Raw genomic sequence first — 27,868 nt, 5'->3', positions numbered from 1 at the left:
TTGAATGAAAGATCCTTCTGGGGTTAGTGGTCGGGATCTTGCTGATACGGGTAGACACTGAATCAAACCCTTCTACAGTCAGTATTTATTTGCATGCATACAAGACAAAAGACAGCATTGCTGTCACTTGTGATATGTATACTTCAGTGGAAGGCTATGTGCTGCCTGTCAAGCTGAGAGCTTCCTTTGTGCGTGTGGATGTGGGTGGGAGCTTGTTGCTGATGTGGATGGTGGAAGTCAGAGTGGCTGTGATGGAGGCAGTGGCCACAGCAGTATCACAGTGAGGTGAGTTTGGGAGTTCCTGAGCTAAGCTGTAAGTAGGACCAAAGCGTTTTTGCAGTGTAGCTCTTTCAGACTGCCTGGGCTGACTTCCAGTTGCTTTTTGTCCATTGGTAAATGCTAATAGTTTGTTTTCCTCTTAGAAGAGGAGGGAGAAACTTGCCCTTTTAATTGTTGCTTCACTCCTTCGTAAACCCAAAATGCTCAAAAGAAAAAAAAGAAAAAGGAAAAAAAAAAAAGGCTTTCAGATGTGTTCAGCCACCCACCTGTTTCTCTTCTCGTTGGGATGATGCAACAGCCAGTTATGGAGTTCAAGAATTGTGCTCGTTTAGGGTGGAGCCCTTCAGGGAGGCTCATGTACTAGAAATGAGGTGTTGTGGTTTTTGTATATACAGCTTACGTAGTTTCACAGAGCAGTTGTACTGTATAGCAGAAACAGTGCGTAAAGCTCACTGTTGTCCCTTGTAACCAAGGAAACTCTTTAAGTTTCATGATATGAAGAAGTAAGGCCCATATTTTAATGGCCTTACTGAATTTCTCATGTAAAATATCAGCAGTGTCCCATGTTAATGTGTGCTGTTTGCGGTCAGATCCAGGACAGCAGCATTTTTTTTGCAACCTGTTGCTATGACTTTTTTAGAGAATTGCAACTTAGATGTGAAAGTAGCAAATGCCGTCCTGGGCTGCGTATTTTCAGTGAACTGAGAGAAGATTTAGGGTCACTACTAATATCGTCTGTCATCGTCAAAGAAGGAGTGCAATCTGCTATGGGTGCAGAGAAGGTCTTTTACAAACGGAAGAAAGGGAAGAGCTCAGCTTGTTTAGACTAGCAAGTTGAAAGCAAAAAGAGAATCTGATTGATGTCTGCAGATGTCACAGAGGAGGGAACCAAAACTGTCAAGATGCTGGCTGAGATTGAATGAGTCTAGACTGGCCGTGGGTACAGTTAGACTGGAAATGAAAAGGAGGTTGCTAAACGGCAGGACTGCCTGGAACAGGAATTTCTGGATCAGCTTCTCGTCAGAGGAAGGGAGGGAAGAACCCCTCAGTCCTCATTGCCCTCGGCCTGGTCAGTCCCTGAAAGGATGCCAAAGGAGTGGTGCTTGTCATAGCAGGGCCCTGCTATTTCCAGTTTTTCCCAGGTTACTCTTTGGCTTGAGTTCTGCATTGTTTCACCATCTGGGCTGGTAACTTCTCTCCAGTAACAAACAAAAACAGAAGGAGAAACAAAGGAAAAGTGTATTTTAGACTCATGTGCTTCATTGCGTCTTCTGTCCATGTTCTGCATACAGTGACACCCACCTCAATCCAGAATAACCAGATTTAAATTGCTTATAAAGGCATAATTAAATCCCTTTGCTATAACGAAGAAATGATTGCAACAGTAGGGTATTTGTGGCAGAGTGCTCCCAGGAGGGCTTAAATGGGGCTGATACAATATGTAGGGTTTATGCTTGTTCTTTATGTGGCTTTGGGTAATCCCCTCCATTAACACTAACTGGTCAGAAAAAAAAAATATATATATACATATATATATATATATATACACATATATATGTATATGTAGAGAGGGAGAGGGAGTAGTCACTAACTCAAAATGTCAGCCTGAAGCTGTGTTTGAAAATAACCAAGCCAATTTCTTGTGTTTGGAGTTGGGGGGAGGCTTGCACAAAACAGTGCCGATTTTCACTCTCAGTTCTGTGGAAACCACATCACATGGATCACAATTACAGTCCAAATTCTGAAAATGTGGTATTAACAGTTTGTGTCATAAGAAAAACAAGCATGACCCTAGTCTGCAATGGGTGGAGATTCTGGATAAATAATAACTTACTTGGCCCACTTTTAGCATTTTTTCTAGAGAAATAGCCATTTTGAGGCTTCTTACTCTTTCAAAAGAAAATAAGAACCTGATGCCATGAGATGCATCAGGACAAGCTGGGAGCAGGTCGTGTCCCTTCTGCAAGACACATGGGGCTCATGGTAAGTGCCGAGTTCAATATGAACCAGCAGTGCAGACTCATTGCAAACAAGTGAAATTATCTCGTGGGCTGCTTTAGGAGGTCAGGGAAGTTGTTATCCCCTGTGCTTGGCACTGGTGAGGCCACACTTAGAATGCAGGTGTCCAGCACTGGGCTCCCCAGTACCAGAGGAAGTTATAAGAGCTGGGAAGAAGGACCTCAAAAATGTCTGAAATGCTGCAGCACTCTGAGAACAATTTTTGAGTGTTTGAATGGAGCTAGAGCCATTGGAATTCACACTCTTATATAATATTCTACCTACACCAGCAGGCTGTTCTGATGTGGAGCCTAGGGCTGACTTAAACTGCCTAGGGCATGTCTGTGCTGCACAGTGCGATATTGTGTAGTGCTAGTAATCTAGCATTAGCTGAGCTGGCACAAGTACCAGAAACAGCAGTGCATTGTCTGAGTTAATCTATGCTGCTGCTACTTTTGCTTGCCTGTTTTGAGTTAGCTGAGTTTTTTCTGTGCTTACACCGGTCTCTGATCGTGTTCAGAAAGGTTTTCTGCTCTGTGATGCTGCCTCTGTGCAGCATTTCTGTTGAGTGTGGTCCCAGCTGCAGCGTAAGGGATGCACGCTAGCAAGGTCTGCTTTAATATCCCACGGTGGGCTGAGGCTGCCTGCCCTCCTGACAGCCTCCTTGCTCTTTTACAGAGGAGTATTGCAGCCACTAGGTGGTAGGAGCTGCAAGTGTTGTCTCTGCTGGGTAGCTCGCAGCTTCCAGAGACAGAAGGGGAAACACAGAGTGGCAGAGGCTGGGCATGGCCCTGGGCGTGCTGGGCACCGGGCAGGCAGGAGCTGGGGACTTGCACCTCCAGATTCCTTTCCTCTGAAAGGATGGAGCTGTGCTGGTCCTGCTCCAGCTGCACCTGTGTGAGGTCTCCTCTCTCACCACAGAGATACACCTCTGTTATTTTATTTCTTTTTTTATTGAATGTTTTGGTTTGAGTACTTTCAGCCTTGCATAAGCCGTTTACCTCTGCTTTTTCTAGGGCCTTACAACCACCCTTTAGTGTCAGAGAGGATTACGCTCCTGCTGCAGTAATCTGTGAGTTGCTGACAGGTGCTGGGGCTGACCTGCGGATAATCTTGGATTCTGTGTTAGGGGTCACAAGCACCCGAAATTGCTTGTTTCCGTTTACCTGGCGTTGGTGTCATCCAACACCTTAACAATACCGGCCTAGAACGGGTGAAGGAAGCTATCTGTTTAAATAATGAAGTCAGTAATTTAACACTGAGGAATGTAGATCCTGGAATGTTTTAATTAAAATGAGTTTGCAATAAGTAGATCCTGTCATCTTTGGGGTTTAGGAACCATTCTTCCTGCACAGGTGGTTTGCTTTTAAATCCTTTTGTCTCAGCTCTTCTGCATGAGAATGAGGAGGGCTGGGGGAGATCTTCTTCCCGTGCAAATACTGTCAAAAGCACCGGTTAGAGGTTGCTGCCTTTTATGTTTATTGCCCTTATCCCTTTTCTCATGACCACAGGGTGCTATCAGGGGACCATCCCTCAGGCGATGCTGTTTCCAGCACTGTCCCTGTTTCTCTGATCGTTATATGGATTTGCTCTCCGTGTGGCTCTGCTGACAGTTGCTGAAGCACAGAGCCTGCTTTTGCTGTTCCAAAAATAGCGAGACACCGGAGCGTGTCTTTCTGTAACAAGCGTCCTTCAGAAGTAATAGCTAGCAGGGTGCTGGTGAGGTCAGTGGGGATTCCAGGGCAGCTAATGGAACTGGTGGTACCTTTTTCTCTGGGGGCAGCCTGCTGACTGGCGAGCAGCTTTCTGCCCCCTTTACAGGCTGTGTGCTGATACCGTGCTTGGCATAGAAAGGAAAAGGTTCTCTTCATCTCTTCTGGTTCCTGGAGCGCTGAAACAGTTCTCCCAGGGTCAGCGCAGGAACTGTGTCACAGGTTTTTGGGGGGATGAGGCCGTGAACACCTCCTATAGGTGTTCAAGCTAACCTGGAGCCTTTGACAGGGCATAGTTTCAAGTTGGGAGCTTGCCAAGGACCAGCAGAAGCGCCTGTTGGGATGCACAAGTGCCCTGACACAGGCCTTGGAGCATGCTGGTGGGAGACAGGGAAATGGAGAGGGCTCTTTGATGTTGTTAGAAGGGTGCTGACAGGGAGCCCCTTGGGAGCAGCGAGGAGAGCTTTGATCATCTCCCAGGCTCCAAACCCCCAGCCTTCCCCCTGGCTTGTCAGGGAAGTATGACATGCTGTGTGCACATACCCAACAGCCAAGCATGCTGCTGGGAGGTTTTTCTGTAGGCTTGCCGGTCCTTTTTCCTCTTTTCTTAAGCATCAAGACTGGTGCTAGCCCCAGGCTACCATGCTGGGAGGCCAGTGTGTGCTTCTGTTTCATTGCTGCCAGCCTAAATCAAATGAAGAAGGTGGTGGGAACATCCTGTTTCTAGGCCTGGTGTTCTCCAGAAGCCTTTGTATGGCCTAGCATGCTTTTTGGTCATAAACACTGGCAAGAAAGGGAGGCATCCTGCTGGGGGCTGGCTGCAGAGCCCTTGTGAAGTCAGGCTTGGAGAAGCTTGGGTTGTGCTTTACCTGGGTCTTTGGGGAGACAAGCCAGGGTTTTTGGGGAGTGAGCCCTCCGACATGGTGGGAAGCACAGAATCATTAAGGTTGGAAAATACCTCTAAGATCCCCATGTCCAACCCCAGCCCATTTCCACCACATCCACTGACCATGTCCCCCAGTGCAACATCTCCACAGTTCTTAAACACCTCCAGGGACGGTGACTACACCGCTCCCTGGGCAACCTGTTCCAAAGCATTACCACTCTTTCAGAGAAGAAATTTTTCCTAATATCCAACCTGAACCTCCCCTGACACAACTTAAGGCTATTACCTCTTGTCCTCTTGTGGAGAAATTTCCTCCCTCCACCCTTGTGCTCCCACTGTACAGCCTGGGTGCAGGGTCACCTCAACCACTTCAGGGTCACACTCAGTCCACTTCTGTTTTTCGATCTGACTTATGTCCAGTGTAACATGGAATAAAGCCAGATCTCTGAAAACTGTGGTTTTGTGGGTGTCCACCGAAAAAATCCATGACGTCTTTGGTAGCGCAGTGATCTCACTTGTTGGTAAAATAGATGTGTCACAGTTTGAGAGGCTCAACTGTATCTCTGGTGTGCACTATCACACCTCTGGTGGTCTCCTCATTGCTGGAGGTTGGGTGGATTTTATGTGTAGGGGCAGAGCAGTTCTGGCTTCAGAAGATGAAACAAGATCAGACTGACATTTCTGACTTTATCTGTGAACTTTGCTGCGTGTCCACACTTAGACTGCACACTGAGGTGATAGGAGCTGAAGTGAAAATATGACCTGAAGTGTTAGCTACCATCATCTTAACACTGTTGCAGTCATTTTCCTGCCCTGGGCACTGAGGGACTTTGGCTACCTGCATTTCCGTGAGGCTGAGAAAATGTGTCCATCCGCAGTGGTTTATGAGAGTTACTGCACCTGTTAGGCAAAATGATGGAGCTTAGAACAAGGGTAGCCAGAGGACGTTTTGCTGCATATATTTACTGTGGCTAACCGTAAGTAATACTTTTCTTTGGCTTTAAAATCTAAAAAGTTGCAGCACAAAAAGAGTTGAAACGAAACCAACTCACAAACAGCCTGAATGACCAAGTGATGTTTAGCACTGAGAAAGGATTAGAAAAAGATGGAAAAAAAAGAAGCTATCAATCAGTGCTCAGAGAAGAGCTAACTAGCTGAGGCTGAACCCAGCAATGCTTTCAGCTTAAATCTCTTTGAACTTGTATAGCTTTCCAGGCAGCGTTGGGTGGATTCATAAAGCCCTTGCTTTGCCACTCTGATTTTCCTGCAGACCTTTAGGTGAACTTTCAGAGGTCTCTGGCTTTCCCCAAGTGCAGCCTGAAGCCAGCAGATATTGCAAACAGTATTTCTGGAAAACAGGCCAGAGCTGTCTCAAGCTGATCGATCCAAATTGGAAGTGGCAATTCCAGTAGCTTGTTCTGAACTGAGGGCTGGAAAAATGGTAATCTTTGTAAATCTGCTCTCTTCTGAGACACCACGACATTAGACGCTAGCTAGGGAGTGCATATGTCCTATAAATTTCTGACTAATGAGTGATGTCTATAGCGTGATATATTCTCGCTCCTTATTCCTGGGTTTATTCCTCCTGAAGTTCAGCCAGCCCTTTGGTTTTTGATCCTTCAGGTGGGAAAGAGTGTTTGTGTACTTTGCTGTGCTGTTTAATAAGATCTGGAGGGTAAGATTTAATTTCTTCTTTCCTTCTTCTTGCATGGTATTCTACTTTTAGAATATTCTGTTTTAGAACCCAAGGTGGCTTTATTTTCTTCTGAATTGGGATTCCATAAGGATTTTTGGTATGAGCTGGTTGATCTAGTGCCTGTGATTTTGGGCTTCTTGTTCCTAACAAAGCAGATGCAAATGAAGTGATTTAAAATTGTTCTCTTGCCTATGTGTTGAGTGAAAGTTTTTGGTCATAAAATGAGCTAATCCTACTATGAATTAGACCGTCTTGAGGTGAGGAGATGAGGAGGAAATCTGTGCATTTGGCTCACCTGCATCTCCTAAAGGCTTCATTGTCCCAAAGAAATAATGGTTTGACTGCATGTTAAAAAACATCTTCAACCTGCGAGCTTGAAATTTCAGCCCACCAGTAAGAAAAGGCAGGCAGAAATGTGGAGGATGTAGTAAGATTTGTGATTTTTTGGGGGAGCAGGGTGGGAACCCACAGCTCCCATCTGCTTGCCCTGGGTTGTGACAGTCACACAGCTCTTCTGGAATGAGCTCAGCATTAACGCTGTGCTGCATGCACATGTGTGCACAAGGCAGCCTTTCCCTCCAGGGACTCTGGAGAGTTTATTTATGCTAATGTAAGAGCCAGTTTGCTGTTCTCTAGGCGATGTTTCTGTGCCTGGCTGCTGCTGCATAAGGGAAGCCAGCGTTGTGCCCACTGTCAGCAGCGTAAAATAGCAGAGCGCGGTCATGAGCGGTAACTGCCCCGTTCCCCAGCTGTGACAGTGATGCAAGAGCCAAGAATGGGGGAAGTTAACTGTTCTTCTCAGAATTGCATTCACTAGCTCATCAAGCTGTGAGGAAATGCAGCGTGCAGCTTCCCCTGCTTCACAATCTGAATTGTCACTGCACCCTTTCCTGGCTAAAAAAGAAAATAAAAACAAATGAGAGAAAGAGAAACCTTCCTTTCCTCAGCCCTTCAGATGTGGTGGGCACACCCTGATCTCTCCCGTCTCAACAGCCCTGGGGCTGTATGGTGCTGCCTCCTGCATGCTTCCTTGCTGTGGTCTGATTTCTCCTCGGCGTAAGCAGTTTTTGGGGCTGGCATGTACTTGGGGAGCTGCTGAAGCACAGAGAAAATGGCTGATGAAGCAGCAGAGGTCAGCCAGCAGATTGCTGCGGAGCCTGCTGCCTCTGCCATCCTGTCTGTATGGGGTCTTGGGCCACGGTGGTGGGTGCTGGTGGCAGTCATCGCTGCGACCATGTTTAGGAAGTGTAACTAATGCATCCAGATAATTCCAGCTGAGCAGACACGACATGGAGCTGTTTCTTCTCTTCTGCTTAATGTAGTCACTCTGATATGAAATCAAAAGACCAAAGCTTCGCCAAGCATAAATCAGCATCTTGTTCCATTGCAGCGGAGTGCTGCGTGGGTGCTGCCTGGAAATTTGGGGCTGAGCTCAGCTGGTTCAGCTGGAGGTTAGATATTAGGAAAAATTTCTCCAGAAGAGTGGTCGGGTATTGGCACAGGCTGCCCAGGGAGATGGGGGAGTCACCATCCCTGGAGGTGTTCAGGATCTGTGGAGATGTGGCACTGAGGGACGTGGCTTAGTGGGCAGTAGTGGTGGTAGGTGGACAGTTGGACTAGGTGATCTTAGAGGTCTTTTCCAAGCTCAGTGATTTTATGATTCAGCTCTTCTGCCCATGCCTCATAGTGTGCCCATTCTGATGACACCTGTGATCCAGCGTTATTGGTTGTGTTACACCTACAAAAATAAATACTGGGAAACAGACCTGCTTATTATTCCTCCTCCAGGTCCCATGCTCTGGAGTGCATTGACCCAGATAATGGTCACTCACCCTGCTGGTGGGGCTGGATGTGTGGCTTCCCAAAGCCCAGTCCTCAGAGTGTCCTGCTTGTTTGCATGCTCCTGGCAAGACCTAGGGCAGATTGCTTTGTGTGGGGGTTGCTGGCCACAAAGGGAGAAAGGGAACATTGGGAACACTGAGGGAGCCTGCCAGCTCTTGTAATTATCATGTAATGATTTGCTTACAAGCTCCCTGAGCTCTGCTACTCATTTTTGGAAGCAATAAACTTTTGCTGTGAAGCAGTGACACAGCTGTCTCTGTATGAAGATAATTTTGAAAGCCTGCTTTCCGCTCTGCAGAGCTTATACTGCCAAAACAGTGAAAAATGACTGTTTTCTTGGGGAAACCCTTTGGCTTCAGTGAACTCAGATCAAGTCCAAAGCTGATTTTCTAAGGAGTTGTGTGCATGAGTTACTTTGAAAAGGATGAAATGCAAGCTTAGCAGAATTCCAGTGCCAGACATTTTTTTTTTTGAAGGACTGGACCATTGCTCTAAACCACGTTTGAACAGCGCTCCATCATCTCCTCTAGACGCTGCCCTAGATGGCAGCTGTCAGCAAAAGAGCAGGCTTGTGTGAAATTCCTCCTGGGCTGTGTCCTTGTCCTGCAGGGAAGCAGCGTGGGCAGGAGCAGGGCTGGGGGAGCTCTGCTGCGGAGGGGTGAGCAGAACTCCTCCAGACCCATTTTGCTGGCTCTGGCACAGAGCTCTGTTGTCTTCTTCGATGTCTGCGCACAGGAAATGCATCTCATCTCCTTCTCTTCCCTCCACACCCCCTAAATTGGGGCGGTGATGCTGCCGTGTTGCATTTACTTAACGTGGAAGGAGGTAATGCTCTCACCTCAGCTGGATTCAGAGATCTTTGGCATGACACTGGTCTTGCGTGGCTTATGCATGGGCATTGGCTGTGGCACTTAACTGGAAATGGGTAGGAACCAGCCACTGTGCTGGCCTTTTTTGGGGCAGGGAAAAGATTTTAATAAAATCTGGAGTTGATTAAAATTCCTATGATGATAGCAATCTTAAATAAGAGGAAAGTTATGAGGATTCAAAACAGCTTCCTAGTAGAGCTGGGGAGGACAAAGGGCTAGACCAGTGTTTGGGTTGGAGTTGGTTTGTGAGGGTAGCTGGTATCTGGGTTGGTCTTTAGGGCATTCATTGTGTGTTCTTCAGATGGCCCCAGCATGGCAAACTCAGACAAATCTAGAAACCCAACTAGCTGTCTCTCACAGAAGTTGGCAGGGCTGATCTCTAGCTGTCGGCCAGCCTTGAAATGAACTTACCTGATTCCATGGACTGTAGTTATGCTTCCTCCAAATGTTTATTTTGTTTATCGTAACAATTGCTCTGTGGCTTTATTCACCTCGATCTCAGTACAGAAATGCTGCAGTGTGATTTCCTCATGTGGCATTTGCTGCTGCGAAGGCTTTAGCGTCACCGTTTCCTGTTGACTCACATGCTCTCTCTTACTTTGCCAGTATCAAGAAGAGATAGCAAATCAGGGAAAACTTGCGAGAAGTGCAAAACAGAAAACAGTTGTGAGGATTTCAGCGTTGAGCCCTGGCAAAAACACTCCAGCTTTCTCTGCCCTCTGATTCCCACCAAGAGGACCCCAAGGAAGGAGCTCACGGCTCTAACTGGCAATTGGGGTTAGACCTGAGAGAGGAGCTGCAGCCTCTTGGCATGAAGCAGAGCTCACCTGAATTTCCTCTCACCTGTGTGCAGAGCACCTGTGCTCTGGAAAGACAGGGAGAGCCGGCTGAAATTTGCAAGCATCTGAACTGCCTGCTATTTTAGGCTTTCCCTTTCCTGACCTCTTTTTAAGCTATTTGTATACTCTTACTTTGCATGCTGCAGATTGCCTTTTTTTATTTCATAAAATACCGCTGTTTATTTTACTTTTCAACAATTCCTGGAAGAGGAGTTGGTCTTTGTAGCTTGGCAAGCTGATGATCTCACTTAGGAGTGAAAATGGCAGCCCTTCCTTGGTCCTTAGATCCATAATCCCTACAAGTGCTGATCTTGCTGGCATTTGCTGCCAGGTATGCAGGAGGCCAGTGCACACATGCTGTGTTATGAAGAAGCTGTAAAACTCATCCTGCTCTTTTCTTCAACAACCATGTAGGATTTCTGTGTTTGAAAACTGTAGACTTTAGCTGGACATTACAAAAAAAAAAAAAAGTAAAAATAAGAATTTGGGTAGTCAAAAGTTGTGTTAGGCCTAAACAGGAGAACTTCATTAATTAAATAATAGATTATTTATGCTTGACCTATGAAACGAGACCGTGAGTGGAGGAGAATCACAGAATCATAGAATGGCTTAGGTTGGAAGGGACTTTAAGGACCATGGGCTGGTTGTCCCCCTCAGTTCAGGCTGCCCAGGGCCCCATCCATGGCCTTGGGCACCTCCAGGGATGGGGCACCCACAGCTCTGGGCAGCAGGGCCGGGGCCTCATCGCCCTCTGACTGAAGAATTTGCTCCTACCATCTAACCTAAATCTCCCCTTTTAGTTTCAAGCCATTCCCCCTTGTCGTATCACTAGCCTTAGTTATCATTCTTGTGAGCACCATGGAACTCATGCAATGATACTCTCATGTCTGCTGCATATTCCCACATAAATAATGATGTAAATGTTGTGATATAATGTTTCAGTGCTTACTGGAATGCTTAAGAAGAAAGTATGAGCTTCCTTTAAGCATTGGAGAGCATAGAAGTACATCCAGAAGTCTGAGATAGGCCATGGAGCTCTGCCAGCGCTGGAGAAGCAGTGTATGCTTTAAGAAAGGGTTAACTTTGTCTCCCTGAAGCTTACCTTTGAGAGAGTAGAAAATTCATATTCCTACCTGTGTGCATGTTTATACAAGCATATGTATTACTTACGTAAGTACACACATCCCCTGTCAGGTTGCTGGTAAACTAAATTACTTCCTGTAGAGGACCTGGCAAGAGGGATTTTTTTTTTTTTTTTTTTACGTGTGGGATTGTAAAGATGCCTGGGCAAGCTGGGCTGGGTAAGCACGTGGCATGTGGAGAGATCAGCGTGGAAGGAGGAGGAAAGGAGATGTAAAAGCTGGCCTGACTGGCATGGCAGAGGCGATACCTGGGCTGCACAACAGGTAGGCACAGCAAAGCCACATCCAGTCCAACCAACTGCAGTGAAGATGTGGCTTGGCAGATCTGATGTGGGCTGAAGATCCAACGTTGGTGCTGGGTTTGCAGTGTGTGCTGCTCCAGCTAGACGTAGCCAGTCCAGCCTGGGTGCTTCAGCTGCCCTAAGCTATGCAGCCAGAGTAAAACAATAAAGTCCTGTTGTCTGTATGGACTGGAAAGAGCAGTCAGCATGTGGCTGTGGTTAGATTGCTGGGATCTCACCTGCCTTAGCCTTGCTGCTTTCCAAAGGAGCACAGAAGGAGCTGCTGATCTAAAAGCAGGATGGTGACAAGAAGCAAGCTGTCCTCTTCTGCCACGAGCCATTTGCTCATAGATGGAAAGGACTGAAGGGATTCCTGGTTGCTTTTCTGTGTATGTCTGGGGATGTTAATGCCATTGCATTAGCAGTCATTGCAAGCTGGCTGGCTGCCAGAAAGTGGAGAATAACAATGCTCATCCTCTTAAATTTAGAGAGGGTTTAAAGCCAGCTTGTAGATGATTAACATCAGACCTGGGAAGGGGCTTGTGGGGAGAGAAGGGCAAACAGTACCACTGCAGGGCTGGCTGGCTTCATGTGAGAGGTGTGCCTGCTCTGCAGTCTGCTTGTTCCTGTTACCAGGAGTAAAACTGAAACAATTAATGCTAAATGTCCTGAGACACGCACCAGGGGAAATTCTCAAACAGTCTGAAACAATCCTAGGGTTCGGTTTTGTGGCAAATCATTGTGTATCCATTCTCTCAATTACGTGAGCACCCCTTGGGCACACACTCAGCCTGCACTCAGGCTGTTGAACTTGCAGTTTAAGCATGTGTCTTCCTATCTGCAGACTTCTGCGAAATCCAGAGCAAGGCTAAAATAGAAACTTCAAAGACCAGCGGCTGTGGTTAATGGGCTGAACTTTATTGAGCTGCTCGCGCTGCTGCCCAGTAGAGACTTTGGTTTATGCTTTGTCCTTGTCAGTTCCTTTATCACACAAAGATCTTTAGTTTAATCAGAGCTGTCAGGAAGGCTATAATATGGAGGCCTAAAAGGCAGCTGCCATGCAGTGGATGGCAGGAAATTCCTCTCTGTAAGACAATGCACGTTCCCTAGAAATAGTGTCAGGATACCCTAGAGACAGTGTTGTTATTGCTGCTCAGAGCTCTCGTGCTGCTGTGGCAGTGCTGGTTGTGCACGTTGTAATATGGAACATCTATCCCCAGAAAGCTGCAATGAGTAAGGTGGGAATGACTTTTTGTAGTTTTCTGACTGCTTGGCTCAGAAAGTGCTGCTGAAGGGGTATCCTACTGCTGGAACCAGTTCAACAAACCCTCTGTATCAGCACCTGCTGATGTGCCCAATCCACATGTGAACAGGGATTCTTTTCTGGGGCAAAACTTTGGGAGGTGGGGGGAGTGCACAGCAGGGAGGTATTAACAGATCTTCCTGGCATTGTCTTAATTCTTCCCTTCCCTTCCCCCCCCCCCCCCCAAACAGTGGGTTTTTCCCCCAACATCTCATGGGTGCTCAGCCTGTTTTTGTTTGGGAGATGATGGTTAGAATTTTCTAAGCCTGATGGAGGATATGATTAATGCTGTTCGTATCTGTTGTGTTTGCGTGTGTGAAGGATCGCCTGTTCTTTGTGATGGAGTTCGTAAATGGCGGGGACTTGATGTTCCATATTCAGAAGTCGCGTCGCTTCGATGAAGATCGGGCCCGGTTCTATGCTGCAGAAATTATTTCAGCCCTTATGTTTCTCCATGAAAGAGGCATCATTTATCGGTGAGCAATCCGTTCATTCATTCATTCTCTTTGTCTGAACCCCATGGCTGAGCTGATAGCTTGAGTTTTCTGCTTGAGTAAATAACTGTCTCTTGCTGCCCACCAGGAACAAATTGTCAGCTGGGATAACAGCACCTCTGCTTTCCCACTAGAAAATACCTGAGGTGCACCCAGCTTCCAGGACAGAATGAAATTTCTGCTTGCTGTATTGTCTGTAGGGAGGGTGTTCCTATGATGTGTGTGCAAATGCAAAGAAAACTGGTTTTCCTTCCAAGGCATGGGGTGTTTGTGTTGGTGTCAGTTCACATGGCTCTGCAGACCTGGCTGCCCATCAGCTCATAGCTGGCCTTGCTCTGCACACCCAGGTGTCTGTGCTCTTGGTTGTGGGACATTGCTGCTGGATGACCAGAGCCCCAAGGCCCAGGGGCCTGTCCTGCTGCTGTGGAGCACATTCCAAGCTGCTGGCAAAGGGGGAAGTGTTCAGTGAAACCCTTGTAGGTTTTCTGGGAGGTAAAGACAAGGAGCTGTTGCCTTTGTCACTGTGTGCCTTGTTATTTAAAGGTAAATTGGTGCTGGTTACACCCAAGCCTTTTTATTTCCCTGTATTAACTGTGGCCCTGTGCCTAAATCCTATCCATTTGACATGCCTATTCGGTGCCCTTCAGCTCAGTTACTAAATGTCTTTTCATTCCTGCCTTGGTCCTACAGGGGGAGATTTTTCTTCCTGCCTGTGTCTGTGTTTGAGGTTTTTGCATTTGCACTAGGGTCAGCATTGCCTCCCTGCGTCAGCCTCCGCTCCCAGGTCTCCAGGCTGTTCTCAGGAAGCCGTTTCCCATACGTAGCTCTCTTGTTTTGTCCTCCCCCAGGACCCAAGGGGGCAGTTTGGTTAATTTTTTTCCTTTCTCTGTTGCCAAAGTGCTCTGTTATCAGCTCAAGCATCAAGGCATGGGGCAGGCAGCGTGGATCAGCCAGCCAGTCTGCTCTGTGGCCTACCTGACCTGGATGGCCATTCAGTCAAGGAGCACTGTTCTGGGGTGGCACAGGACACTATAGCAAGGAGATGTCAGTACTGAGACTGTCTAGTTTAAGAAAGAGGTTTTTCTGACATGCTTTGCATAGCCCCTGGCATCCTCTTGCTCGTAGCATTGGAAAGGAGGAATAGTCAGTTGTTTCATTTGGACATTGTTACCTGGGTTCCATTGGCAAAACATGCATATTTGGGTATGGTCTGTTGTGGCTCTGCTCAATCCTACTTGTGACATGCCAGAACAGCGAAGGATTGGTTAAAGCTGCACAGCTGTGACCCACCTATGGGACCAATTCCAATGCAAGTCAGGCTCTGTCAGTACCATTTCAGACTGTGAGTTGGGCCAAGCGCTGTTTGGTTTTGGGTTTTGCATAGTTTAGCTCAGGTGATGCTGCTTTGTGTTCAGTAGTGCATTCTGCCATGTCAGATAAACCCAGGTTTTGATACGTTGAAATCTGAATCGCTGAGAGCTAACCTGGCCCAAGGGGTTGTGCAGAAGGTGCTTTGCTATAGTGAGATGATAGGATAAATCAAGTAAAGATAACTTCTCCTTTTCCTCCTGGTTTGGGCTCCATAAGAAACAGATGGGCAGATGAAGACAGAGAATACTTATTTTAAACTATGAAATCATGTGATACATATGGCACAGTAAAATAGAGAAGGAATATCATCTTAATATTCTCCAGGGCCCGGGAGTATGAAAATTACTGGTGATATATACCATGCAGACTGAGCTTCTAAAACATGGTGATTGTCTGTGTAGAATAGCAAATCTGCTTATTCTACAGCTGGATTTCAGTCTAAGTCTTCCCTTGTGAATAATGCCAGCTGCTGAAGAGAGATGCTGCCAGATAATTAGGCAAATGACATTATCCCTAAAATAGTGACATCCAATAGTTCTTGTCAATCATTCAGCAGCAAAACTGTATCTGCACGTAATATAATGCCACTGTGCTTCCAGCTTGTCCTGTACCCCAGCCCACTGCCTGTCACAGGTCAGAAGTAATCGATTCCTCTGGGTTTTGGCACTCTTCAAGTGCTGCTGTAAGTCATGATAGAAACAGGAGGAGTAATTGAAAAGCTGCTTGAACAGCTGAGCGGGCTTTGATCTTGTTGTGAAACTGGTTGAGCCGTGGAGTCAGGTAGCTTCAGCTGCATGGGGTGGATGTGAGGGGTGACTTTTTAATTAGCCAGGGAGAATCCATTCTGGAAGGTATAGGGGGAGAGAGCTGCTGGTCACAGTTGTGGTTGCTGATGTTGGGTCGCAGACACGGGCTTTGGAGAGGTGTGTGAAACTGGCTCCAGAAGGGAGTCTGCAGATGGGAGGGAAATACTTGGAAGAGAATCATTGCGTTTCTCTAAGAGGGTTTGATGATTTTATTTTCCGAATCTGAGTGCTTTCCTAGGAAGCTGGGAGGAGTGGGGAGAGACACCAGGAAAAACCTGACCAGAAGGTGTTTTGCCAGAAGCTGTTCAATGAGCCTCTTCGTTTTGGATTCCTGGAGTCAGTGGAGTAAGAGTCACTGGCCCAGAATACGCTGTGTCATATGTTTTCCTTCTGGGCTAACCATCAATAGAACAATACGGTATTTCCCCACTCCCTTCAAGATTAAGCAATTCAGGAGACAGCCTGCATTTACCAACACCGTGACTGTACGGGACCATCAAGATTTGCAACATGTCCTGCCAAAAGCTGGGTTCCTTTGCTTCGAAATGCCAGAGAGTTTTGGGAGTGAGCCCTGAAAGTTCATTGATAAGCAGCTGAAATGTGTCACTTTGTGTTTGCTGAGTTCTTTTCTGGCCACACATACAAGATCTGAAATAGCTGTAGTGCAGTATTTCTGCATTGCTGCTGTGAGCCCTTGAGAACAGGGTTCCTCAGGCCGACGCTGTTGGTTAGACGTAACTTTTTAACAAAGTCAGCCTCGTGCTGGAAAGATGCTCTCTCAGGATGACTTCCATGATGTAACTGATATTTTCAGTGGTTGCCTCTCATTTTGTTGAAAGTTTCCTTTTCGTTACTAAGCTCTGGCCAGAATAGAAGTGCTGTAAAATACGTGTGTGTGTATTTGTGTGTTTTTTTTCTTTAAGTGAGGTTTTAGTTTCATAGATATTTTTTTTCCTTCCCATTTGCAGCATGGCAAAGGAGAGGTGGCTTTCTGGCCTTATCAAGGAAACACACCTGGCTTGCCCTAAGCAGGAGTTTAGCTATCATCTCAGCAGTGCCTATTTATAGTTGCTTCCTGGAAACACGGTGTTGACAAGTATAGCGTGGTCCTATACCCTATCATGCAAGGAATAAAGCTAGAACAAATGCAGCCATGAAAATGAGCTTTTCAACATATCAAATCATAGCATATTGCACACCCCTAGGCCCAGAGGGGTGGGACAAGGACATGCTTAGGATCAGCTCATGCTCAGTGTTGCCAGGAAAAGGTTAGGCAGTAATCAAAGCTATCGTAGGTAAAATCTTTGCTCACGGGGCTCACTTCTCGCACTGCTTCTTTATTTAATGACACTTCTAAAGAGAAACAGCATGCTGGGCCCTGCTGCAGGTCGGTGGGTTTGTCTGTGATTTTTATGTAAAGACTGCATGCCTTATTTTTCTTGCGGCAGCTCTTCCCAACTTTCACTTTCCGGTTCAGCAGTTCCCAGGCTGTGGGAAGCATGCTGTGGCTTCTGTGCACGCCGGGAACAAAACAAAACAGCATTCAGGCTGAGCACTGTGAGACTGCACCGTGGCTTACATAGTGCAAATGAGCTTGTCCGCTTGCAGTCTTCTAGAAACAAAGAGTAAATAATTATAAGGATTTATTTTAAAAGCAGAGCTTATTACTTCCAGGTAGCGTTAATGTGAGAATGTCTGATCTGCCCTTCTGCCCTCAAATCCATAGCACTGCATAGAGTGGCATACAGCTTTGCTGGTGGCTATGTCCACTTGCCCAGGAGGCATCCCTCAGTAAAGGCATCATCCTGCACATTGAAGGGAACTGCAAATGGTTTCTTAAACTGGGCTGTCTCGAGGGGAAAGGATTAGGGGCTTTCCCTGTAGACATTTTAGATTTCAGAAAGATAACAGCCTATCTGCATCTGTATAGAGCCATCAAACCAACCTGGTGGCATGGTCTCGATTTTCGACAAACCTGGTTTCTCTGCAACTGTATCTCACTGGCAGGATGAAGGGGTGATGAAACTGTTGCTTTTCAGAATGTCTCTGCTACCTGTGGAAGTGATACAGGATGCAGTGCATGGTGACGTACCCGAACTAGCCTCGGGCTAGTAGTTCTCTGGAAGGAGAAGCAGTCACTCTGCACATCAGGGCTGGTTTTGCCAGGGCTGGGTATGGGACTGTGTGGCCCAGCTCACCTCTCAGTACAGCACAACAGCAGGTGTATCACTAAGGATGTAGGCAAAGCAAGTGATGAAAAGTCAGAAAAGCTCAGGGCTGGAAAGCTTGGAAAAGGTTTGCTTGCTGGACAGATGAAAACCTTTTTTATATTCTGAGGGCTCGTGCTGTTTAGCCCACTCTGTTGCCATTGTGACTGCCTGATTTGTATTGTGGCTGGCCCATGAAGAGGTACATGGGTCTGCTTGTGCTGTCACACCTGTGAGTGTGGGATGGTGTGCACTGAGTCCCTGTGCTCTGTTGTGCCACCAGCACTGAGATAAGCAGCCGAGCATTACGTAGGTCCTGTGACTTGACTGTTTAATAGCATGCGTGGTCCATTTTGAAGGCAAAAGATAATTATGCAATTATCCAAATGAGCACGTGGTCTTGCCTTGGGGCTGAACACTAGCTCTTGGGGAAAATATGAGAGGCTCGTTAATGGCAAGCATTTACTTTTGTCTGTTATCTGAAAGCATCACCTTCATGTGTATGGTGCTCCTTAGGACAGGGAAAAGCTTCTCCTCTGAGATCTGGAAGGCTTGCTGGGTGCTGGCCAGCTCTCTGAAATCATCACCTTCCTTCGTGTAGGAGGCCTGTCAGGTCTGCAGCTGTATGTCTCATGACTGGTGGCTTTTATAGGCAGTGTGGTTTTTTGCAACGAGTTAATTCCCAGCCAATTCAAACAGTAAGCCTGTGACATTTGGAGGGAGGTTTACATAAGCCTTTTAAGGAGAACAGTATTGCTGGAAAGACTTTTATTAACTGAAACAACACTAAAGTTTCTTTCAGCGAAATCAATTAAAAATTACATGCTGAAAACAGGAGCTGGATGCCTTTCCTAATTACACAGAGCCACTGTTAACAAAGCAGCTCTTATTAGCATGCTGTTTGCTTTTGCCATGGGTCAAGACATTGTAGACACAGGATCTCTCATGTTTTCAGTCTGTTTCTTTATTTTGCAACTGGTGATTCTGTTTATTCTCATCTCACATTACCCCTTTTCACATCTGGAGTCAGATCTGGTTTCCCCTGAAGATGAGAGGTTCTCCCCAGGGATGTGAATGGGCAGGTGGGCTGGTACTGCTGATAGCACTGCCCTGCAAGGCAAACTGCCTGGTGGGAGGCGAGCTGGGGATTGATTACTGCTGCCTTGCCTAGGTGCTGTGTGTGACTTTGTTTTCGTAGCAAATCCAGGTGAATCTCTTGTTTCATGAGCTATTACTAAGCTGGACAACTGTTCTGAAAGCTCTCATGGGAGCACGCTACGTGTGATGCACCTGTAGGTAGGCTTTGCTGTGCTCGATGCTTCCCTGCTCTGGTTTGGCATAACTTCAGCTGAGGGATGTGGTCCCTGCTGCTTTGAGACCTCGACTGAGATTGCTCCTGGGCTTGGTGCTTTCCTGATTGGGACTGAGAAGGCTGCGGTAGATACGTGTAAGCGGGACCAGAAAAAAAAAAAAAGGATCTGCTGTGTTATGAGAGCAGCAGAAAGAATGTGGTGTAAACTGATTTTATGGTGAACAAGTGAAGCAAATCAGCTACAAGCTGCAAATTGGCACAGAATGGCACACCGGCAGCCCTGTCCCTGCAGCAGTGCTTAGTGCAGGAGAGAGAACTTCATGCTGGAATACTTGCAAGTGCTTCGTTCAGAAAATATGAAGGAATGTCTCTCAGGGTGGGGAGCGTGGTAATGTCTGTAGCTCTCTTATGTGACAGTCAGCAGCTTCTGTGCAGTGATTTGCGCTTATGGCTGGTATCTCTTCTACATAATTTTTCACTAAGCTGTGGTTGTGGCACGCTTGCAAGCTGGGCTCCTGCCTGCACCGTTTGAAGTGCTGTTTCTCTGCACTCGATCAGATGGAAAGTGCAGAGATAAAACGCAGCCTCTCACGGCTCCATGTCACATTGAATCCGTCAGCATGAAGACAGCGCGGTCCTGATGTACAGTTGTGCTTACAGAGGGCAGTCCTGCTTTGAGATCCGCAGATCAGATCTCTGTGCCCCATTGACTCCACTGTGTATAGTCTGTGAACTTTAATGCAGCTTTCCACATGACTAAGGGCTAATGAATAGCCGACAGAAGTTTTTGGCTCTGCTAGTGTCTACTTTTCCTTTATGCTTATTTAAAGGGATTGATTGGAAACCTGCAAACTCTGCACACGATAAGCTTGTATAAATCATTAAAAACAGAGCTCGGAGGGGCCTCAAGAGTTTGTCTGGTTCATCCAGCTGCCTCGGGGCTGGATAACCTTCACTTCAATATACGTTCCTGGTACTTTTTACTCTTGTTCTTCTCTGGTGTAGCTTTGCTTCTGCGTGTAATGACTTGTGTACTGCACAGTGAGACACGGACTCTCATTGCGGAGTGCTTGAAATGAGGGCTTTGTGCTGCTTGGTAATCCTGGTACCAGTTCAGTGGAAATAAGCAATATTGCTCATGTGTGGTAGGGATAAGCAATTAAATGTTAATTATTTTCTGGCGTTTTTAGGGACTGCCGCATCCTTGTGAAGACATTTCACAGTTAGCATACAGCTTATGAATTTGCTACATGTAATGGTTACAGCCAAGTTCTCCAAAGACAAAGCCCAGAATTAGACTCAGGTTTTTAGGTCCCAGAGCACCTGGAAATACATAGATTAGAATTTTTGAAAATAAGAAATGATCTTATCTGTAAATACCAATTTTCCCTCCTTTTCCATTTCTGTTTAAAGGAGTGAAGGGGACAAAAAGGAGAAAGAGTAAAAACGAAAATAATTTTAAGAAATCCCATTAAAATTTATTTTTAAAACTACCATTAAAGGTTCTTGCTGCCTTTTTATCCAGAACTGCTCATCTGATTTTTAATTTTTCCCTGGTATCAACAGCACTCTGGTTAGTAATTTCCCAGCATCACAGCATCAATCCAGTTGTTGCGTTGGCCTCTGGACCCACCTGCATTCTGGAAATAACATTGAATTGAAGAAGCTTTCAGCATTAATGTCAGAGAATATGACCCGTGAGTTAGCATTAGGGAGGCTGATATTTATAGCTGAGGAAAAGGTCCCTGTCAACCTTAATGAATGTTTTCTACAATGTTTTTGAAACAAAGATTATGCCAACAAAATGCTGTTGCATCTGCTCCCTCTGGCTTGCTGAAATGGAAGATTTCTTGCAACACGACGTGTCGTGGTGAGTGAAGCTGCTAGAGATGTAAGAATGACAGTGAGGAATCAGCTCTGCTGACATAGTTGGCCTGCAGCAACCGCCCTGGCTTTCCAGGGAGAATTTGATTTGTTCTGGAACTGTATCAGCAGCTGATCCCGACGTTTCCTTGGTCAATAATCTCAATGTCTAGATACTGTTGTTTATGCATGTAGATGCACTGTCTTTATGAAACAGAGGGATTTTGTGAAGTCACCCAGCAGCTTCTGATACCAATGGAGCAACTAAAACACCAAAGATTCTTGTTCAAAGTCACTAGCTGCCTGTGATGTTTACTTAAATAAACTAGAAATAATAAGTGTTATGTGGTAACGCTGCAGTAATTACCGTCTGTTTTACAGTAAAAAATTTCTGGGGGAAGAAAAGCCTACAATTTTTACTTTTGTTCCAGCAAATAACGCAAATTTCCAAGTGAGAAGTGATTCTGCTAGCTGGAAATTACAGGTGTTAAGCAGCTCTGATTCCTTTGCAGTGTTTATCTAGCACCTTGCAGTTGGTGGCCATAGCCTAGGCTTTGCTAACCACCTTAGGAAGAAGCAGTGGGCACTGTCACTGCTGGTTGTCAGACCTACTTGGCATCCTGGTTGTGCCATGGGGTAAGGAGCATGCCTTGTGTCCGTGTTGCCCCGGGCAGGATGGCGGGCACAACTCTGCTCCTGCCCTCTGCGTGCCAGCCAAACCGGCTCCTGGGGTTGTAACTGGCTGCTGGCACAGCACAGGATGCAAATTGCAAAGCCTGTTCCTGTGGAGCAAGGGGAAAGCGTTGCTCATCATTTGGCCTCTGAGTCATAACAGTTTTGCTGTTGATGGGATCGAGATCTTCCCGTTTATCAGGCTGTGCCTAAAGGCACAATTTAGCCTCAGAATTGTATTACCTGATTATTATTCCACTAAAGCTAGTGGAGATATTCCAGCTGACAACAATGGGAACATCAGCAGGCCTTCAAGTCTCAACTGCATACAAGGTGTGATGTATTCAAAACTGCGGAGATGCACTGTCACCACCATGCTCACTAAGCCATGCCCCTCAGGGCCACAGTCGGAATGCACATGTTTGCATCTGAACCGCTAATGTGGCAAGGGAAGGTGTGGCACTGCGAAGTGCCCGGGCTCTGTGCCACCTTGGGGTGGGCAGCGGTGTTGTGGTGCCTTGCTGAAGTGGGTCACAGTTTCATTTATTGTGGGAGAGGGCTGGAGGAGGGGATGGGTGGGAGATTGGGCACAGCAGCGTTAGCTGCACAAGCCAGCACAGGCAACTGTCAGATCTGTGTGGCAGAAGGGGCAGTAGGAAGCTGTCCCTTCCAACTTCATCATCTTTCAAATAAGGCTGCAAGTGCTGGCGCTGTGCAGCTGCGGCACATTGCAGCGTGCAGGCTGTGTGGGACACGCGTTAGAGGCTGAGCCGGTGCATGGCATTTAGCAAGCAGGCTTCGGGTTTTCTCCTCCCCTCTCTGGATCTGGTTACATTCCTTTTGACATTTACCTGAGCATGAAAAAGTAACAAGCACCAAGCAATGTCCTGAATCCTCATTGACTTGTGCCTGAAAGCTGAATTACTGGGCTTTGTATTTCAGTTTGCCAGCATCTCAGGGATTCTTTAATGCTTATTGCTATTTTGGAGATTTCGACCTCATCAATGTAATTTAGCTTTTGTCATGGCCTGTGTGTTTCTCTTGAACTTCCCTCTTGCTTTATATTTGTTCTTAGCTGAAGCTTGCTTTTTCAGTATTTCTTATATTACTGTTTCAAAACCTGGTGCCCAAGCAGCAACGCTACAGCTGGAATCTCTGCATTCAGCCTCTGCTCTGCAAAAGGAGCAAAGATCTTGGCAGTGGGCTCCTACTTCTTGTGTCTCTGCCTGGCCCCAACATCGATGAGGGAGCCAAGGAGCTGCCATGGCTCTGCCAGCTGGCCGTGGTCCCAAGGAGACAGCCCACCCGCTGCGAGGTCAGAGCTCTGCCCCAGCGACCCGGGCACAGAGCAGGAGCTGGTCCTGCTGGCTCTCCTCCATGGGGACTCATCAGGGCCAGGGCTGAAGCCACAGGAGGGCTGCAGTTCTCTGTCTCCTTTGTGCTGCTTGGGACACAGCAAAACAGTGAATCCAGCTCTGGCTGTTCCCACTTTCGGTGATGAGGTTTGTCCACAAACACTGGAGAAGAGGAAACAGCCTCTGTACCCATATTCATTGCGGGCAAAGTGGAACAGGGGCTGAATGCCATGATTTGTTTGAGGAACTAATTGATTGTGCAAACGGAGCCAGCAGTGGATAGCTTTATATAGTGTAGTTCAGCACTCCTTTGTGTCCTTCCCTCCATGCATTGCTCTGCTGCATGTGGAGGGCCTGAAACCCTCGTGCCTTGGGCTGCTGAGTTAATGGCAGTGTTGTGATGGCCAACTGATGGCAGCCAGTCTGGGTTTGGGTGATTAGTGTAACTCATAACTGAACTTGCAATTTGTTCAGTATCCCTAAAAACTGCCCAGATACGCCTTTATAGCACCGTATCTGCCAAATAGCTGCTTTAATATGTGAATGAGCTGCTTGAGACTTGTTTTCTTGTCTGCTCTCAGGAAGGCAGTGCTAACCTGTGCTTCTTGATGGAAAGTAGTCAGTGAAGTGAGGCTGGCTTTGAGCCTCTGAGGCCATGAAATATCTGCAATTTGAGTACGTACAAGTCTGATCCATGACTGGAAAGTGTCTGTGTTGTGTTTCTTAATCTGGTGATACCTCTCGGCTCGCTCATGGCTCACATTGGTGACTAATCTGACAAAAGACAAAAAATGTGATTAAAAAAAATAATAGAGCTGTCTTGGAACCTGCCCTGTTTGCTGCACCTCAGCCTCTCCAGTCACATCTGCCTTTCAGAGTCCTCAAGGACTGACAGCCTCCCCCAAGTGCTGACAGCACTGGGCCATCAGATGAGATTCCTTCCCAGCATCAGCTGGTGGCACCTCTTGGTGACCTGATCCCTGCTGGCCATGAAGCCAGACAGCAAACTCCAAGCATTGCCGTGATTCAGTGAGCTGACACTGGGCTAAGGATGTGTGAAAGGGACGGGATGTCAAAGGACAGCTTCTGGTGGCCTAGCTGATGCTTCTGCATCTGAGTTAAAAGTGGCTGGAGATTAATGGAGATTATAGAATCATTAAAGTTGGAAAAGGCTACTAGGATCACCAAGTTCAAACCCCAGGCCACCTCCACCATGCCCACTCCTCACGTCCCTCAGTGCCACATCTCCATGGTTCTTGAACACCTCCAGGGACGGTGACCCTACCACCTCCCTGGGCAGCCTGTGCCAGTGCCTCACCACTCTTCCTGAGAAGAATTTTTTCTAATATCCAACCTGAATCGGGTATCTTCATGCTCTGTCATGTCTAGGATGGGTTAATTAAAGTAATTATGTAACTGGCAGAGAGCTTTCCCTTCTTTCTCTTCGCTTTCTTATAAGCGAACCTCATGCTGAAATTCTCTGCCTCTTCCCTGGTGATGTTTCTCATGTGACCTGGGGTGGCTCAATCTGTTCTCCTGTGCCTAGTGGCATGCCTCCAGTTAAGAAGGTGGTTGTCTTCTAGCAGACTTGGTTTATAGATGTGAGCACAGAATTCCTGTAGGCCCTTATCCCCAATTCCCTGAAGCCTGCGCTGAATGAGTGAGGATTTATGTAGCCACTGGTATAGCACAGGCATTTCTCACTTCTAGTCTTTATTGGGCCACTTGCAGTCTTGGCCAAGTGAGTGGCTGCATCCCAGGAGCTGTTATGTAAGGAAGAAATTCAATGTTAATTGTGTGCCTTGGCTTTGGGATTCATTCTGTCACTCTGGACACGAGATGTAGTCTCAGAAGTTTCTCTGTTGCTTCTGTAAACGAAGAGAACCAGAACAACCAAACTTTATTTTGCAGGCTTTGTGTTCTAGTGCCTTATTCTGGAACATGCAGTCTTTGGGAAACTTTCCCTTCCTTTTCCTCATCTAGCACTTCTTCTGGAGGAGTTGCAGAGTGCAGTTAACACCCAAAAGTATTGGAGCTGCTGAAGTCAGACAGATGAAAACAGGAAAGTGTAATGTTTCTCTTTGCTCTCCTCATTCTGACGTCTGGAATGGACAGACAGACGGCTGTGATGCACTGTTGCCAGCATGGCTGTAGAGGCTGGCTGGGGTGTGCTGAGCCGGAGATGTCTGTGCAGCCCATGTTCTCGCCTTAATGGCTTTCCTCCCCCATCCTCCTGCAACTGAAGTCATTAATGTTTGTTAAGCCAGGATGGAAACAAACCCAAACAACAACAGTCTACAAAATAATTTGGTCACTCCAGACTGCTTTTTTTTTTTTCTCCTCCAGTGAAGCAATTAGTCTCCTATCATCCCCTTTTTAGCCAGGCAGAAAACAATGGGCTGGACAATAGCAATTTCCCCGGCAGGGCAGTCACCTGATCTGCCTCAGTTATGGGAAAGGTGAGCAGTGTTTCCTTGCGTCTGTCTGTCTGCTGGGACGAATCTCTAGAGAAATTCCTCACCTCTCTGTCTGCCTCGCTGAAAGTCTTGCATTTGTGCACCCTCCTCGTGAGTCACAGCCTGGCTCCTCTGAGGGCCCTCTCTGCCGGTTGCTTTTCCTCTCGACCCACTGCAGGGTTAACACTTGTGTGGTTTGCACGTGTATATAGCCCAACCCACTCGCCGACTGATGATGTGGATTGCGGGTGCTGGAAAATTGTGAAGTAATCGGTGGTTTATACCAATGACGAGCCCATATAGCACTCATGTGGAGGAGGGGGGAGATTTTTCCAGCCTTGCTCATCTGAATGGTACTTGATCCTAGGAACGGCTCACCCTGTGTGATGGGACAGCGCTGCAGAGCAGGGGACTACGCAATACGAGTAAATGCATTGGAATTCAACACCATGAGCCTCAACGCAGCTTGGCCAGGGTGATCTGGGAAGTCTCTGTGTTCCTGTAATTGCTTGCAACACGAGTAACACAGAATGGTGTCCTCTGCTTGGGTGAGGGCTGCGGCTGCGCCATGTGCAGGGCTGGGGTTGGGTGTAGCTATAGAGAAGCACTGGGTGCCCCTCCATCACTTCACCATTACCTGCCCAGCACTCCAATGTCACCAATGGGACAGGAAAGTAGTAGGAAAAGTAGTAGTAGCAGGAAAGTAGTGTCATGCTCCTGGACAAGAGGCCAGAGCAAGAAGGCTTATCCTTTGCTTATAAAAGCAGCTCTGCTGGTAGCTTAGCAGCTAAACCTGAACACATTCCTTTGAAGACTCAGGAAAAAGCAGAGCCCAAATCCACGTTCTATTTCATTTCTGCCCATGAAGTAAAAGCCACAGGCTTGCTCGTCAGATGCCAGAAAAAGCTCCAGCTGCCCAGGGCAATTGAGGACAAAGGAGCTCTGCTGGTAAAACCAGCAGCCGCCGCGTGTCTGAGTAACGCTTCAGTGGTGTCAGAGCTCCGGCGTCTGTGGTATGAAAGCAGTGTGGGCATCAGAGCTGTCGGGCTGTGGGGCACCTCCCCTTGAGATAGAAAGAAGTGCTCTGTGAATAAATTTGCTGTACAGCCTCGTCCTTGGATGCACAGCGGGAAGTATTTCTGCCTGATCCCTGAAGCTTGGATTAGCTCTGGGGCAGAGCCTGCTGCGTCCAAACATCATACTGCGTGTCAGCTGCTCCCACTCTTGTGTCTGGGCAGAGCTGCTATGGCAGCGTGCTTTGGTTGCTGTGGGGGAATGAAAAGCTGTTGATAAGGGTTTTCTTCTTGCTGGGCATTTTCTGTTTTAAGTCATTCCAGCCACGATGAAGGTTGCTGCTTGTGCCAGGAGGGCCCGCAAGGGTCAGGGGGCAGAGCACTTGGTCAGGGTCAAGAACTTGGTCAGGAGGCAGAGCACCAGATCCCAAGGCCAAGTTCTGTACAGTAGGGCTGGCTGTGGAGGGCGGGCATGGGTGGGGAAATGCAAATAGTAGATAAGAAGAGGAAGCAAGCTGGGTTTGCATTCGTATCTCAGTGGTGCTTCCCAAGTCACCGCAGGGACAACGTGAGGTGGAAAGTGAAAGTTGCCATGTGTTTGAAAGTTGGTTCCCAATGGAGATGGATGTAATCTTGATGTGAAAGTGGCTGCCGTATCATGGCGTGGATGTTTTCCTTTTGTGGTCTAGCCCAAAGGATGCCGCAGCACCAGCGCCCCCAGCCCTCTCAGCTCCCACAGCTCCACCATGAAGTCAGTTCGCATGCAAAATCATAAGGAGATTTGCAAACCATCTGTGGAGTAAAACAGTGAGATCTGCTTGAGAACAGAAGTAGGGGTCAGGTAAACCACACGTGTATGTAGTGTTCCCAAAGTGCAGAGAGGACACAGGTCTTCTGTTGCTCCTTGTCTGCATAGCCTATCTAGAAAAGTTCCAGGAATTTGTAAGTTTTAATATATATTTTGTGGATGATGCATTTTGGCACGTGAAAGTTAAAATAATTTGCTTTTTGTTCCTTTTTCTTAGGTCAGTAGTGAGTCCTACTTCTCCTGAGCTTCTATGGTCTTCCATTAGTCCTCAATCAATTATTTATTGATGGGGAGAGTATCTGAAAACAGTAGTCCAATCGAAGGGTAATTGTACTTCCTTGTGTAGGTGGGTCTGAAGTACTTGATGGCAGAACCCACTGGAATTGTCAATAACATTAAGAACTGCTTTCCTGCCACAAAATAAAAATACACAGTTGTAGATGAAATGTGCTAAACTTTGATGGGGACGTGAGCTGTAAAACAAAGCACTTTAGATGTCACCTGGGTGTTTGTACCTTTGGCAAGGACAGACAAAAGGTTCTTTGGAAAACATCTTGCCCTCCGGTTGGCTAACTTTTGCATTGTAATGGAAAATATGTATTGTTGTGCAATTCTGTCCTGTTCAGATGCAATATGTTTAATTCTGAGTTTCGATCTGGTGTGG

The 27,868-nt window shown here is 46.9% G+C and overlaps 1 protein-coding gene across 3 annotated transcripts in view; it reads left to right on the top strand.

Moving 5' to 3' along the window:
• PRKCH (protein kinase C eta) overlaps positions 1-27,868 on the top strand; it is a 108,131-nt gene that overhangs the window by 50,173 nt on the left and 30,090 nt on the right. For 2 of the 3 annotated variants that reach the window (XM_021401496.1, XM_021401497.1), the window contains exon 10: positions 13,169-13,323. In XM_021401496.1, the coding sequence (XP_021257171.1) occupies positions 13,169-13,323 (155 nt within the window). Of the gene's footprint in view, positions 1-13,168; positions 13,324-20,603; positions 27,110-27,868 lie in introns of those variants that run through there. The other variant, XM_021401498.1, reaches the window with a different exon arrangement.

This window comes from Numida meleagris, chromosome 6, assembly GCF_002078875.1.
Source record: "Numida meleagris isolate 19003 breed g44 Domestic line chromosome 6, NumMel1.0, whole genome shotgun sequence".
NCBI lineage: Eukaryota > Metazoa > Chordata > Aves > Galliformes > Numididae > Numida > Numida meleagris.
Note: the sequence above shows the minus strand (reverse complement) of the source record. Positions and strands in the feature narration are given on the sequence as shown.